At 43.3% G+C, this 14,945-nt stretch overlaps 2 protein-coding genes across 2 annotated transcripts in view; one reads left to right on the top strand and one right to left on the bottom strand.

Annotated features, from left to right (window-relative positions):
* The window catches only part of TK2 (thymidine kinase 2), a 45,164-nt gene extending 41,626 nt beyond the window's left edge, over positions 1-3,538 (top strand). The window contains exon 10 of the mRNA XM_072635924.1: positions 1,243-3,538. Within this exon, the coding sequence (XP_072492025.1) occupies positions 1,243-1,365 (123 nt within the window). The 3' untranslated portion in view covers positions 1,366-3,538. The remainder of the gene's footprint in view (positions 1-1,242) is intronic.
* A 3,035-nt stretch (positions 3,539-6,573) lies between these two features.
* On the bottom strand, positions 6,574-12,734 carry LOC140521190 (uncharacterized). The gene is made up of 2 exons (XM_072635923.1): positions 12,315-12,734; positions 6,574-10,022 (listed from the first exon to the last, which is right to left on the bottom strand). Exons 1-2 carry the CDS (start codon positions 12,648-12,650, stop codon positions 8,712-8,714), a joined length of 1,647 nt encoding a protein of 548 aa, XP_072492024.1. The 5' UTR covers positions 12,651-12,734; the 3' UTR covers positions 6,574-8,711.
* Between the last annotated feature and the right edge of the window lie 2,211 nt (positions 12,735-14,945).

Below are 14,945 nucleotides of genomic sequence, written 5' to 3'. Positions count from 1 at the left end.
ATATAGATATAGATATCCCCCTTCACTGAATAGCCCTGTCCATCTCAGCTTTTAGTGTGCTGAGAATAACACTAATGGCGTTATTTTTGGCCACCATATGTGTATTTCTCCCAGGTGTCTTCCTTCTAAGTGTGTGTCCGCCATCCCCTATGAGTGAAGCAGCTGGTTTTACCCTAACTTTTTAGAGTTCTGTCTCAAGTCAGTAGGCTGAGAAAAGGCACTTCTGTTTACTACATGAACTTAATTTACATTTTTGGAGATAGCTGATTAAGCTCCTCAGGAGGCCTTGTCTGCTACTGGCTGTATATTCTATGGGTGATTGGGTGGTGCAGTGGATGGAGTACTGGGCCTGAAGTCAGGAAGACTTATCTTCATGAATTCAATCCGGCCTGAGACATTTCCTGGCCATGTGACCCTAACAAGTCACTTGACCCTGTTTGCCTCTGTATCTTTGTCTATAAAATGAGCTGAAGAAGGAAATGACAAACTACTTCAATATCTTTGCCCAGAAAACCCCAGATGGGGTCGTGGAATTAGATACAACTAAAATGTCAGAACAGTGTATTCTATATGGATGAGGCTGCTAAATTCAATCATTTCCAGATAAGTGAGGTATTACAATATTTGGCTCTAAAGCAGGGATTCTTAACCTGGGGCCCATGAACTTTTATTTTTTTAATATTTTGATAACTGTTCTAATATAATTGGTTTCCTTTGTAATCCATGTATTTTATTTTATGCATTTAAAAACATGATTCTGGGAATAGGCTTCACTGGACTGTCACAGGGACAGACAGTGACACAGAAAAAACTAGGAACTGCTACTTTAGAATTAGTGAGCTTGGCCTAAGGGAGGGTAGAAAATTGACCTAAGTTTGGGAAATACTCTGTCAGTCTTCAGTCAGTAAACATTGATTAAGTGCCTGCTATGTGTCAGGCATCGTGCTAAATGCTGGGGATACAGGCAAAAGATAGTTCCGTTCCTGAGGAGCTCACAGTCTAATGTTTTAACGTTGTCTGAAAACATAAAGATTGGATGGGACTGTCTCAAAGGTCTCTTCCAGCTGTGTCCTTCTGTGATCCATAAAACTTACACCAGTGTGATGGATTTGACCTTTTCCTTTCTTTGAGTCTCATTGGTAAAGCAACAGTTAACCTCTTCCTCTCCGTCACAGAGTGATCCTCCTGGCTAATTATAGAAATGAATTTCATTAATTGATTTCTCTTTTACTTCTTTTCTAGGTGATTGAGGCAGACCAGGACACACAGACAATGCTGGAACTCTATGAGAAAAATCGGGACCAAATATTAACTACAGGGGATATGAAGCATCACTTACAGAACCAGGAAAATAAATCTGTGTGATCACAGTAGGAGCCTGTTAGGGTCTGTCAGTTTAGCCAATGAGGAATAACTTTTTAAGGTCCACTCAAGTAAATTTTCTATCACATTTGATTAAAAATAAATGTGTGTGTGTTTATACACATATAACATACAGCATACATGATATATGAAGGGTATACGCATATGTAAATGCATATATATGTTTGTCTGCTTCAGTATGTTAAGTATTCAAGTGTACATATATATATATACACATTTGTGTATACATGTATGTCTTTGCTATTATCATGGTGTTCATTTATTACCTGAGTGGTTGACATGAGGCTTATTGGTAGTGTGGCCCACCTGATCTCGGGATGTGCCCTGCCTGAGATTTTTAGCAAAAAACCAAAACAAAACAAAACAAAACAAAAATCGCATCTATGTAGCAGGCCATTTGACTGCTGCCTTGGGTGCGGTGCTAGCAGATTTGGACCAATTAATCCTAATTGAAGATGAATGTCATTCATCATATAATTAAATTCATACAGCCCCCACAAGCGTATATGGTCACTGCTGACCCAGCAGGCTTTTTTTCTGCTAGTAGCTTAATTGTAGGAAGTTTCATAGTGGACTTTCGACCTTCAGTGCTTTCACTGTCCCAAATCCCAGGGAATCCTCATTTTGCTTTTTCATGACCTAGGAATAGTTGGAATGGTAGAGTCAGATCCTCCTGACAACTTGATGGTCCAGCCTTTTGTTGTGAGCATGGGAACGGGAGCCTGTATTTATAGAGAGAAAGCCAGGGAGTGAATGGAACCAGCATTATTGTCTGGTAATTTGTTTGCCAAGTCATTGAGGGGAATAAACAATTGTTGGGTTTTTCTTTTCTTTTTTACAAGCCAATGTTGTGTTTGATTTCATCAAATACTGTTTTTATATGCTAGTTTTAACAAATCTTGATGAGTCTGGCTCTGAGATGCAGCTTACTTGTATTAGTGTGAAATTATGTGACCTTGATGAGCATAAAGGCTTTATTTTCTAGGCGGTAACCCTTTCTTATTGGTGAGAAGAGATGGTGATCTGAGTTACTCTGAAGCAGGGATCTCAGATCCACAGGCCTGTCTGTTGGACTGTTTGTACCCCACCATGCTTGGAAGCATGCCACAAAAAACCCTTTGGCATTTGGCTCAGACAAATATGGAATTGTTGAGGAGAAAAAGACTTACTTAGCATGATGGCAAATAGAAATGTGTACATCGAATAGATGTCCCATTTGAGTCTGAAGTCACTGTCTTTATCTGGCCGGCAGGAGATTGATTTCTGAGAGCCTTTCTGTTACTAAGGATCTGTGATGGCATTGCAAATTTTCTATGGTATTCAAATGTATTATTTTTCATTTTGAGGGGAATTACTCTTGGCATTTGGGTAGTTTATAAAATATTGAAGAAAGAACGGGATAGCTGGGGGCTCCTCCCACTCTCATTGACACTTTGTGCCCTTTGAGGTCTTACTGGGACCCAAATTTTGAAAGCAATTCCATGAGGCCCCATGGCCTCCAAGGAAGCTTTGCTCCATTACTTATATTTAAAAGATATGTTTTTATTAATGTCTTTTTTTTACATGAGTGTAATTCTTAGGAACCCTCCCTTAGTTCCTCCTGCCCCAGAGTCCTCCCATATAATAATAGTATTTTTCAAAGAAAAAAAACAAGAAAAAATTCAGCATAACTGATCAGTACAATGAAAAAAATCTGAAAATATGTGCAGTATACAATAGTGGTAGACTTCTCCCACCTTTGCAAAGAGGTGAGTTGGAGGGGCCTTTTCCTGTCTCTTCTTTTGAGTTGTGCTTATTCTTTGTAATTTTGCAACATTCAGTTTTGCTGTGGTTCTTTCTATTTATATTGTTGCAACTCTTTTTGCATATTGTTTTCTTGGCCCTGCTTATTTCACCCTGCTTCTGTTAGTTCGTCTAGGTCTTTTCTTGCCTCTTTGTATCCATCACATCAACCATTTCTCATAGAATAGTCGTCTTACGTACCATTTATGTGCCGCAATTTCTTTAGTTATTTCCCAATCAGTGAGCATCTTCTTTGTTTCCAATTCTTGGGAAACAGTACTGCTATAAATATTTTGGTGTATGTGGGCTCTTTTCTTATTGACATCCTCCTTGGAGGACAAACCTAATAAAGAAATCTCTAGGTCAAAGGGTATGGACAGTTTAGTCCCTTTATTTCGCATAGTTCCAAATTCTTTTCTAAAATGGTTGTATTGATTTATAGCCCCACCAGCAATATCTTGGTATACTTATCTTTCCACCTTTTGTCTTCTTTGCCAGTTTGCAAGGTATGAAGTGAAACCTCAGGCTTGTTTCAATTTGCATTCCTCCACTACTTTTAAGTTTACTCAAATATTTTATTTTTTCCTTCAAATTAAGGGGATAATTTTGGAAAGAGCATTGGAATAGGAATCCGGAGCTTTGACCCTACCACTTTCTGAATTTAGGAAATTTATTTCCCCTCTCCAGGCCCTGGTTTCTTATCCGTAAAAATGAAAGGTTTGGGCTATGAATTGAGAATTCAGAATTTCAGAGTTGGAAGGGACCAGGGGGCTCATGTAGTCTAGCCTGTCTGAAAAAATAAATTCCCTCTGTAACACACTCAAGTCTGTCTGTCAGTCTCAAGTGAGGGAACCCACTACCTCCCAGGCAGCTCATTCCACTCTCCTCGTTAGGAAATTTTTCCTGACCTCAAGCTTAAAATTTGCTTCTCTGAAACATCCACATTTTGCTCCTGGTCATGTTTCTGGGGCCAATCAGTTTAACCCCCTTTCCCCATGACAAGATGTCAAATACTTGAAGGCAATTCTCATGTCCCTTGAGGTTTCCCTTCTTCAGGCTGTCTTGTACTGTGCTTATCTTCCATCATGGGACCCCAGGAGACAAATCATAATAAAACACTTAAGACTTCATCTCCACATGAGAGGCAGTGGGGTCACAGTGGAAGTAGTTTTGAATCTGGCACCTACAGGGATCTGGAAACCTCATCTGGTTCTGCCACATCTTGGTTGTGTTTTGGGACCTTGGGAAAAAGTCCCATTTTATGTGAGAGCCTCATCTTCCTCTTCATGTTTAAAGTGGTGAATAAGAGTTGTCCTGCTATGTACCTGGTAAGGTTATGAGGATCTAAGGAGATGAGGGAGTCAGTGCTATGCAAATGCAAGCCGTTATTAACTATGATCCTTCATTTTTTTTTTTCATGTAATAGCCATTTGGAAAGGGTAATGAGTCCATGTTAAAATCCTATTGGAGAGCAAGATCTGTTAACATAGTTTGGGACTTGAAAGTCACAGGATCTGGGGTCAAGTCCTAGCCCCACCATGGTCACCTGTGGGACCTTAACCTCCGTGGGTCTCAGGTTCCTTGTAAGGAGAATGAAAAAGTTGCACCTGAGTATCTTTTGACCTATGATCCTAGAAGCTGACATATTTACAGCAGCATAGGGCTCTAGAAGCCACTTAACCATATTCTCATTTGACGTATGTGACATATAACAACCTTTAATAAGGAAGGTATGATAGCTGTTGCTTCTGAGAGGAGGAATTGTGACTTTCGCATGATCACCCGGCTGGTGAGTGTTCTAAGGCGGAGAGAGCTGGGACCTCTTAACATCTTCCCTGACTCCATGTCTTTTCCCACCTCACGGAGCTGCTACCCATAACATTCTGTGGTTCTAACTTACACTATGGAACCTAGGACACTCGGTTAGTTCATGCAGTAGTTTATCTTTGCCAAACTCTTGTAATATTTTGGGGACTTTTAAAAACTTGCTTTAAAAAGGTGAGGGGAAAAAAGTCTTGTTAGTAGGAAAGGCAAGGTAAGCAGGTGGAGGTTGACAAACAAAATCAGTTGTGTATATAATTCTATTAAGTGGATCACAGCGCCCTCATGAGGATTCAGTGAGATGACAAAGCACTATTAAAATGTCAGTTATTAAGAAGCAGCATGGAGTACCAGCCTCTAATTAGTGCCAGCTGTGTGACCCTGGGTGCCACAGACCTAGACTCTCCAAAGTGATATGTTACAGAGGTGCTATGTTCATCAGTATTGATAGGAAGAGGTTCTTTGCCAGGAGTTTCCTATACTAGTGAAACCACAGGTCTGGGACTACCCCCAAAAGAAAAAAAAATATTGGGAAACTTTCCTAACCTGGACTAAAGGCCCTTCTCAAGAGCTAAAGTGCTAGACCTGGAGTCTGAAAGACCTGATTTCAAATCCTGTCTCAGATGTGATTGGGCAAATCATTTACCCTCTGCCCCAGTTTTCTCATCTGTAAAATAGGAATAATAACAGTACCTGTCCCCCAAAATTGTTGTGAACATCCAGTGAGATCACACTCATGAAGCACTCAGCAAACCTTACAGTACTGTATAAATATTGTTATTGCTATTACAGTGTTTATCTCCGTTTCCCATTCTGCAGACAGGCCCGCCAAGGACAAGGCACTAGGTGTCACAGTTGATAGAGAGCTGGACCAAAAGTCAGAAAGACCTGGGTTAAAATTCTGTCTCAGATACTTACTAGCTGTGTAACTCTGGGAAAGTCACTTGGCCTCTTTGCCTTGGTTTCCCTATCTGTAAAATGAGGATAATAATAGCACTTTCAGGGTGGTTGTGAGGATCAAATAAGATAATTGTGAAGTGCTTAGCATGGTACTTGGCACATTGTAGGCACTATATAGATATTAGCTATTATTATATGGAGAGGGTAGAGAAACCCTTTGCTGTGTGAAATCCTAGCAGCTCTCTCCTCCCTTAAAGACCTGTTGTAGACCCAACACTAGTACAAATTTGTTGACTTAAATTGTTGGGGCCGGTCTGTCTATCTAGGTTTTTTTGTTTGTTTAAGGTTATTTCTTTCTGAATTAAGAGCTTCCTAGAATCATAGTAACAGAACTGGATTCTGATTTAATTCCCTCATTTTATAAAAGAGAAAACTTAGACACAGCAAGGGGAGGTGCGATTTGTCTAAGGCCACAGGATGAGTTTGTGAGGGAATGGCTAAGAAAGTATGTATTGTGCTTACTGTGTGAAAAGTGCTGCGACAAATGCTGGGGATGCAAACAGAAAAAGCAAGCCAGGCCCTTCCCTCAAGCGGTTCACATTCTAAAAGGGAGACAATACATGAGGAAGATTTCAGCTACAGGTCAGATGGGAAGGCCATATAGGCACGCAGCAAAGAAGACAGAAATACATCTGTGGGGTCATTTTTAATGATAAAATCTTTCCCACTTTTGATGTGGAATCATCTGACAGTGGCAAGGACTTTGGTGGCGTGAATTTTCCTTTACAGATAAGTAGCTTTGGCTGGTGAGAAGGGTAAGGGGTGGCTAGGTCACATCTCTATAAGGGTTAATTCCCTGCATAGTGGCTTCGGGGGATTGGGCTGGAATTGGGATTGGTGATGTTGGGGGAGCTTGGATACATTGCTAGTACCAGGGCTCTTGGGCTCAGGATCCACTGGGATCTGAAGGGACATGGTGGTTTGGCTTATCTGGCATTTGTCACTTCTTACCTCTCTTTTGTGGTTCCTAACTGCATGAGCTAGTGCGAAAACCAAAAAAGAATTCTCTGAACTCCCTCTCCAATGTTCCTGCTCTCTTATTTGTTAGAAAAGGATATTAATGGCCCAATCTAGATCTCAGGGATGGGCTGAGCTCGACTGAGGAAGGCCAGAATTGGGCATCAGGGCTGATGTGTGGGGTGAGGCAGTGGTTGGAGAGAGAGTTGGCTGCAGATTTCACGAAGCAGTAACCGTTAATCTTGGGATGCCCACATAGCAAAGTGAGTTTAGAAAGCAGATTTAAGACCAAGAAGGCAGAAATGAGAGGGTTTTGAACCAGAAGGAACCCCAAAACTGTAATCCAACCTGCTTATCAATTGCAGGCAGAAAAATGAATCCTGAATTTGGAGCAATCTAGGATTTCAGATGTCAGTATGGACAGTGGCAGGGATAGGGGATGGGGAAGGGTTGAGGTAATGAACATAGATAGCACTGGGATAGCCAGATGATACTGTGGCGATTGATCAGAAGATGTCTGAAGGTCTAGACTTACAGCGTGATTCAGGATTCAGGTGCTGGGAGATGAGGGCTTAAAGACAGAATTTCCAGCCACTGGGAAACTGCTCATAGGGGGACCAGCCTTAAGAGTGATGATGCTGAGTCAAAACCCCACCAGTCCTGGGGCTCTTCTGTTAACCAAGACTGGTCTCAGACTATGTAGCAGAATTCATAGCTACTAGGGCCCATAATCACCATCTACTACAACTCCCTCATTTTAAATTTGAGGAAACTGAGGTACAGGAGGTAAAGTGCTATCCATAGTAATAGCTAGCTAAGAAGCCAGGCTTCATACCTAGTTCCCTTGGTGCCTGATCATCCCTGCTACAGGTAGGAGAATGGAGGGGCAGAAAGTAAAGGAGTATGGTAGCAGCAGCTACAGAAGGGTCCACCATAATGTCAGCTCCCCAGTATTTATCTAGTCCTATTTACATATTACTTCACATCCATCCTGGGAGGGAGGAGGGGCAAAAAACCCCATTGATTTTTAGCAGATGAGCAAACTAAGGCTGAGGGACATACTGTGATCTTCCCATGGTCATACGGCTGGTGCATGACAGTCAAGTTTTCCATGGTAATGTACTCCTAGGTCTTTCTGTGGTAACCCACCATCATTGTGCTTGTGGTAGTGAAACTTCTCTGGATTATCTTTGAGAAATCTCTAATCTATATAAATTCTGTAACTCCTCCAACCCAAACCAGAAAGGACTTTAGAAAATGGAATGTCACGACTTGAAGGGACTTTAGGTCATAGAATGATAGAGCATAAAAAGAGCTAGAAGAGATCTCAGAACATAGAATGTTAAAACATGAAAGTGTTGGCGTTGGGATGTACCTTAGTCTGACATACTTGTTTTGCATGTAGCTGAGGAAACTGAGGTCCAGATATGGGATGTGATTTGCCTTAGGCTATGGTAAGATGGTAGGGCTGGGATTGGAACCTAGGTCTTTTGACTCCAGGTCCCACATTCTTTGCAGTCTTCAAGATTGCTGCTTTCCTGTCTTCTCTGATGATGGAGTCCTCCATGCCTTTGCAGGAATAAGATTGAATGGCCATGTGACAGAAACTGAATGGGGAATGAGAAGGATGTGTTGTTTCTGTGTTCCTTACTTCAGTCTTCCTTAGCCTATAGCTGGTGCCAAGGTACCGCTCCTATTCAGAAAGTCAAGCAGGGAGTATAAATACCTTGCCTAGCCCATGTTTCCTGGAATGTTGCTTGCCCCTCCCGACAGACACAAAGCCTTGTTATCCAGTGGGTTTAAGCCAGTCATCGACAGTCATCCTGCTGGTGCGTGCTGCTGGTCTTATCTGGAAGAACCACCTCTAGACTTCTGGGAGGAATGTAGGTAGTGTTTGGAGGCTCCTGGACATGTCGGAAGGATGGTATTGCTCCCTGAAGCTGCTGCCTCTTGCTGTCAGAACAGCCATTCTCCCAGGGTCCACGCACTAATTCTGACGCTGGCTGGGTGGTGGAATGCATTTTATTAGTTACATCAAGACACTTGTGCCCTCCCTCAGAATCATTGGAGTCTCCAGTAGCCTGACTCTTATTGACCTTCAAGGTCTCTTCAACAGGATATTCAAGGCTTTCAGTACTGTGAGCTTTAATTTGGAGCCTGCTAAAGGAGGAGGAAAGGTCATCAAGGTCATCCTCACTGGACCAATCATCTTCCCAGGGAGTGTTGTCACAGAGGGGTAGGGCCATGTTGGTAGGCTGGGACTCTGGAGCTGTGCCTAGATGGGTGGGCCTAGTGGTACTGCTGAGGCCTCCTACCTCTGCTGGCTTAGGTCTTACCTGTGGGCCAGGGACCTTACTATTGTCAGATGTTGGATCTGTAAAAACTGTTAGGGCCTGGGGGCCACTGCATGCCAGAGGGGGCAGAATGGAGGCAACTCTGGACATAGCAGCCTTGTCAGAGACCAAGATGCCTTGGTTGGCACGGCCACCTTGGGATCGGGGCTTCTTCTGGCTACTTGGAGGGAGGGCCTTGGGGAAAAGGGGCATCTGGCCAATGAAGATGTCCCTATAGCAATTCAAGAACTCATCGCTGTCTGAACACTTGCTAACATCTTGGACCACTTCCTGGTCCTGGGTGAGGACATCTGTGGGAGATGTTCCTCTAGGCAGACTTAGATCTGATTTCAAATGACAACCATCCTCTGATCTCCCATTCCATAGGCTTTCAAATTTGCCTTTTTCTGCTGGGTCCTGTTCATCCCTTAGGTTGGAAAGCAAATTGTCTGTCTCCCTCTTGCCTGGGAGCTGGGACACCTGGTTGGGATTAGTGTCCATGTCTTTTGTGCATTCTGGAAGGCCGGGTGGCTGAGCATTTTGTAGAGGAGTGCCCATCTCTTTCCTGTGACCTGACTCAGGAGACATTCCAAGGATCGTTTCACATTCAACTCTGGTGAGGAAGATTTCAAATGCTGTCTGCATTGCTTCCTCCTCGTTTATTTTTCTGACAAGAGAAAATTCGGTGGCTGTTAAGGCAACGTAACCTATTTTCTTCAGGATCATTTCCACAATGTTTTCTGGAAGCACAGACCGAACTGAGTAGACAAAATTACCTGTAAATGTCTGAAACAAAACAAGTCATTAGGAGTGAGGCAAACCTTTGAGGAAAATCAAACAATGAAGGGAGGAGGATTCTGCTCACTGTCTGAGAATTAGGGATGCCCAGGGTTTGATGGATGGATGATGGATCATGGGACTGGGGACCTCGAAATCAAAGAAACCTAATAGAGTTGAAAGGGACATTAAAACAATGAAAAGTTAGAGTGGAATGGGATCTAAGAACATAGAATGTTAGATTACAGGGAGAAGAAAACGTTAGAATAAAAATCATAAAATGCTAAAGCTGAAAGGGACACAAGAGAAGGGTATTTGTTAGAACACAGGATGGAAGATCATAGCTGAGAGGTACTTCACAGTATTGTTAGAACCAGAAAAGACCTTCAAACATAGAATATTAGAATACAGAATGTAGGATTTGACAGGGAATGGAAAGATCATCAAGTCAAACTTCTCTGTTTTACAGATAGGGAAACTGAGGTCTATCCAGAGAAGGAATGTTACTTTCCCAGCGTGGTATAGGGAGTAAATCTCAAAGCAAGGGACTTCAATTTAGTCCTCACTTTCAATCCAAGGTTCTTTAAAAAAAAACTTTAATTGATTTTTTGTTTTTGTATCACTTTCATTTCCAAATACATTCTCCCCCTCTCCTCTCCATGCAGAGAACTGTATTTTGTTACAAAGGATAAAGAAAGAAGGGAGGGGGGAGCGACAAGTTAGCAAAACTAACCATCCCATCAACCGAATCGGACACGACATGGATAGTGTTCCACATTGTTAGTCTCCTGCAGAGAAAGGAGGGATGTACATTTTCGCACTTCTTCTCTGGGGCCACTCTTGGTTATTATAGTTTCACAGACATCCTACAGCTGATGCACACCACTAAGCCCAGATCGCCTGCGTGGGACAGGGCAGGTGCCCAGGCTAGAGAGCCCAGAGACTTTCTGTTACGGTTGAATTGCAGTTGTAGTGGTGGGGGAGGGTAAGAGAGTAGTAAGTCAGGGAGGAGACCATGAAGGAGCTGCTGAGTGGCAAGTTGTGGGGAAGGATGCTGCTTCATCCCCACAGCAATCCTGCGTGTCTTGTAGTACCCTGTCGTACTCCAAGAGCATGTGAAAGAAAGATGTGTGTTCCTCCAAATTCAATATTGTGGAGGGGGAGGGGAGAAGTGTGATCCATCATGTTGGGTAATCATTGAAAAACCCCTTATGGTTCTGTGCCAGTTGAGGCTCTAGTCTGGAAGTCAACAACTAGATGGCATGGAGGCTTGGAGTCAAAAAGGTCTGAGTTCAAATCCTTTCTCAGACTCTTATTAGCTGTGTCATGCGGGGCAAGTCACTTACCCTCCCTCAGCCTGTTTCCTCATCTGTAAAATGATCCGGGAGTGGGTGAGGGGAGTAGGTGGGAAGAGAGAGGGAGGGACTTCATTGCTTCCAGGTCTAAATCTATGATTCTCCCTGAGAAACAGCAGTTACTTTGAGCCCAGTGCCCCACACCAGTGGTAGCAAACTCAAAAGGAAACGGGGATCCCCAAGGAGATAATGTTATCTTTATTTTATTGTCCTTTTATTTTGTGAAATATTTTCCAGTTACATTTTAATCTGGTTGTGGGTTGTCTTCTAAAGTATTACAGGCCATGGGGTCCCATATTTGACACTTTGCTCTATAATGTTGAGAACAGGACCTTGAAAATATTAGGTTCTTGATAAATATTTGCTGTCAGTATTGTGGTTGAAAGACTTTCCATCACATAACCACTGGACTAACAATGAGTTACATAGCACTTTGCATGTTTACATATTCCCACTAAAGGAGAAAGTCATTGTCAGGGGTCCCCATTGCCCTGTATTTACACAGTGCTTTATAAACAATTTCTGGATGCTCATGGCACTCCTGTGAGGCAGGCTGAGGAAGTTTTATTAGCCTCATTTTACAGATAAGAAAACAGACACAGAACCAAGAGGCGACTTGCTCAAGTCCATATGTGGTGGAACCAAGGATTTGGTCCCAGATCTCCTGATTCCCTTCTACTTCATCTCTGGAATTTTCCTGAAAACTATTTCCCTGCTGAAGTCAGAAATGTGCGGGGCTGGACTTCTAGTATTGAACCTTATGATACTATGATTCTGATTCCTCAGGAGCTGAAGGATTCCACCTTTACCCTTCTCATTCTTCCCTCCTATCCTTTCCTCTTCTCTCTGTAGATTCCCCTCCCCCCCTCCCTCTTCTCCTCCAGGGCTGATAATTAAGTTACATGCCCTGATAGTCATTCCCTTATCTGCTGGGATCAGGACCTACCTTCAGAGACTTTATTTCCCTCCTCCAAGGGAGGAGAAAGAGGTTGACACATATGAGCTCCAGGAATTCCAGTGCTGGCACCAGTCTTGGACATACATCCTCTCCCCGTCCCAGAAGCCCCCGGCAGGAGCCTCCAGTGACTGTCTCCTCATACAAGCAGAGTCCTCGGGGTTGCCTGGCCCCTGAGGCCAGGAGCTGCCTGGCTTTCTGGGTGACAGCTGGTTGCCTGCAGGCCCACAGCCTTCCATCCCGGACTTCTGCCCGGTAGTAAGTAATATAGTCTTGGAAAAGCTCCAGTGCCTCCTGCCCAGGGGCTCCTGGGTCTGTCTCTTTCATGGCTTTGGGAGCCAGAGGCCAGGCATTGGCAGAGAGAGGGAGAGAGAGCTCCCCTCCTGTCTGGGGCACTCTGGGGCCTGAAGGAGGAAGTCATTGGCAAAGGTTCCCATTGCCCTGTGATTGGCCAGCCAGGGTTCCCCCACTGGGAGACCCAGGTGGTTGGCTGTCAGAGAGGGCTCAGATTGGGAGGAGTCTGTCAAAGGAGGAAGTACAGAAAGACAGCAGGAAGCAAAAGAGAAACTGGTTTGGAAGTCTGGCTCAGCCACATTGCTGTCTCTGGGAGATCAGAGAGGCTGGGGTGAGAAGCGTCTGTCAAGTCCGAGACTCAGACCCTGGCAGCAGCTCATCCTGGCCTTTCCCTGCTGTGGCCTTAAGCCAGGCAGCTGCTGGAATCTAGCCCTCAAGTGAAAGTTCTGAAGAAACTAGGAATGTTCAGCCTGGGGAAGAGATGCCAATTAGTCAGTCAGTCAACAAACACTATGTGCCAGGCACGGTGTTAAGTGTTGGAATACAAAGAAAGGCAAAAACAAACCCCCGCTTTCAAAGAACTCTCAGTCAAATGGAGAAAACAGCCTGTAAACAACTAAGTGCACTGTTCGGTCATGTCTGATTCTTTGTGATCTCAGCTGGGTTTTCTTGGCAAAGATACTAGCCATTTCCTTCTCCAGCTCATTTTCTGAATGAGGAAACTGAGGCAAACAAGATTAAGCGACTTGCCCAGGGTCACACAGCTAGTGTCTGAGGCTGACTTTGAAACCGGACCAGAGCTCTAGTCCTGGATTTTGTAACCCTGGGCAAATCCTGTAACTTTTTGGTGCCCTATGCAACTCTTTAAAACTTAAGTTGCAAAGGAGTCATTGATCTGGATTGCTGGAGGATAGTTTCTCCCTGGGAATTTCCCACTTCAATAGAATTAGGTCCTGACTGACCCTCTCCCTACCCCCCATTAGAAACTAAACGTTAAAGATTGATACAAGTAACTATGCTTGTTTAATAACATTTCTACTGAAAATAATTCATTTAAATGCACCAGTTGTTGGTGCCTTCAATTTGTTGTGCCTATCTCCATTAGGATCCTCTCTGTCCAATGTTCTTTGCATTACGATATTGCTGTCTCTTTCCTAAGTGGGAGTAATCTGGGATAACAATGTGTAACCAGCTAAAATGTGGACTTACGGCAATAAAAATGATCATAGCTAGCATTTACTTAGCACTTCCTACCTGTCAGGCACTGAGTGCAAAGTGCTTTATAAATATTATCTCATTTGAGCCTCACAACAACCCTGGGAGGTCAGTAGTATGACTATCCCTATTTTACAGTTGAGGAAGCTGAGGCAGGAAGTTTTATTTTCCTCATTTTACAATTGAAGAAACTGAGGTAGGCAGAAGTTAAGTGACTTGCCTAAGATCACACAGCTAGTAGGCATCTGAATTCATATTTGAACTTCAGGCCCACCTAGTTGCCTCTTAGAAGCACTAGACTTCTTATGTTTTAACTGGAGAGGACAGAACCAGAAACAATGGAGAGAGACATATTTCAAGACCTAGATCAAGCGTGGAGCCTGGCCCCTTGCATATATATGCAGTCTCCTCCTTATTGTATTCCCTTGTCTTTGTACTGTAGACTGGCCAGGGCTATCTCAGTTTTGTCTTTGTTTTGCTATCACCCAGCTCAGTGGCCTAACAATGAATAGTGAGGAAATGCTGGAATGAAAATGAAAACACATGATATAAAAGCAAACTACCCAAGAGGTGGCTTGTTATCTACAAGCCAAATGGGCAGCCTCAGGACATTGTGGGTTCCCTCCCAATGTCTTCAACCAGATATTGTATAACTTCTTGCCAGAGATTTAGTAGACAGGACTCCTGTTTAGTATGATTGGACTAGGTGACATTTGGGGCTCTTGCCATCTCTGGCATTCTATGACTCTTTTGATAATCTGTGTATCTGGATTCAGTTTTGAGAATCCTCTTTAATAATCTCTATAATTGGTGCCTCCACTTAAGGACGTTGATCGTATGGAGACATCAGAAGCTGGTTCATGTCCTTATGATGGCCCTCAACTCTTAGCACAGTGCCTGACACATGGTAGGTACTAAATAGATGTTCATTAATTGATTGCAAGCATTAGGCTAACAAAGACAAAACTGCAGGACAGATTAAGAGTTAAGAACACAAGAAGGATTTGAATCTAGACCTTTAGCAAAGCTAAGATCAGAGAGAAACCATCCTGGTGAGCTCCATTTCCCAGACCACAAGTTTGGCTCCCAGGCCTTCCAAACTCACAACCAGCT

This window comes from Notamacropus eugenii, chromosome 1, assembly GCF_028372415.1.
Source record: "Notamacropus eugenii isolate mMacEug1 chromosome 1, mMacEug1.pri_v2, whole genome shotgun sequence".
In the NCBI taxonomy this organism is placed as follows: Eukaryota; Metazoa; Chordata; class Mammalia; order Diprotodontia; family Macropodidae; genus Notamacropus; species Notamacropus eugenii.
The sequence above is the reverse complement of the archived record's forward strand: the minus strand, read 5'-3'. Positions and strand labels throughout refer to the sequence as shown.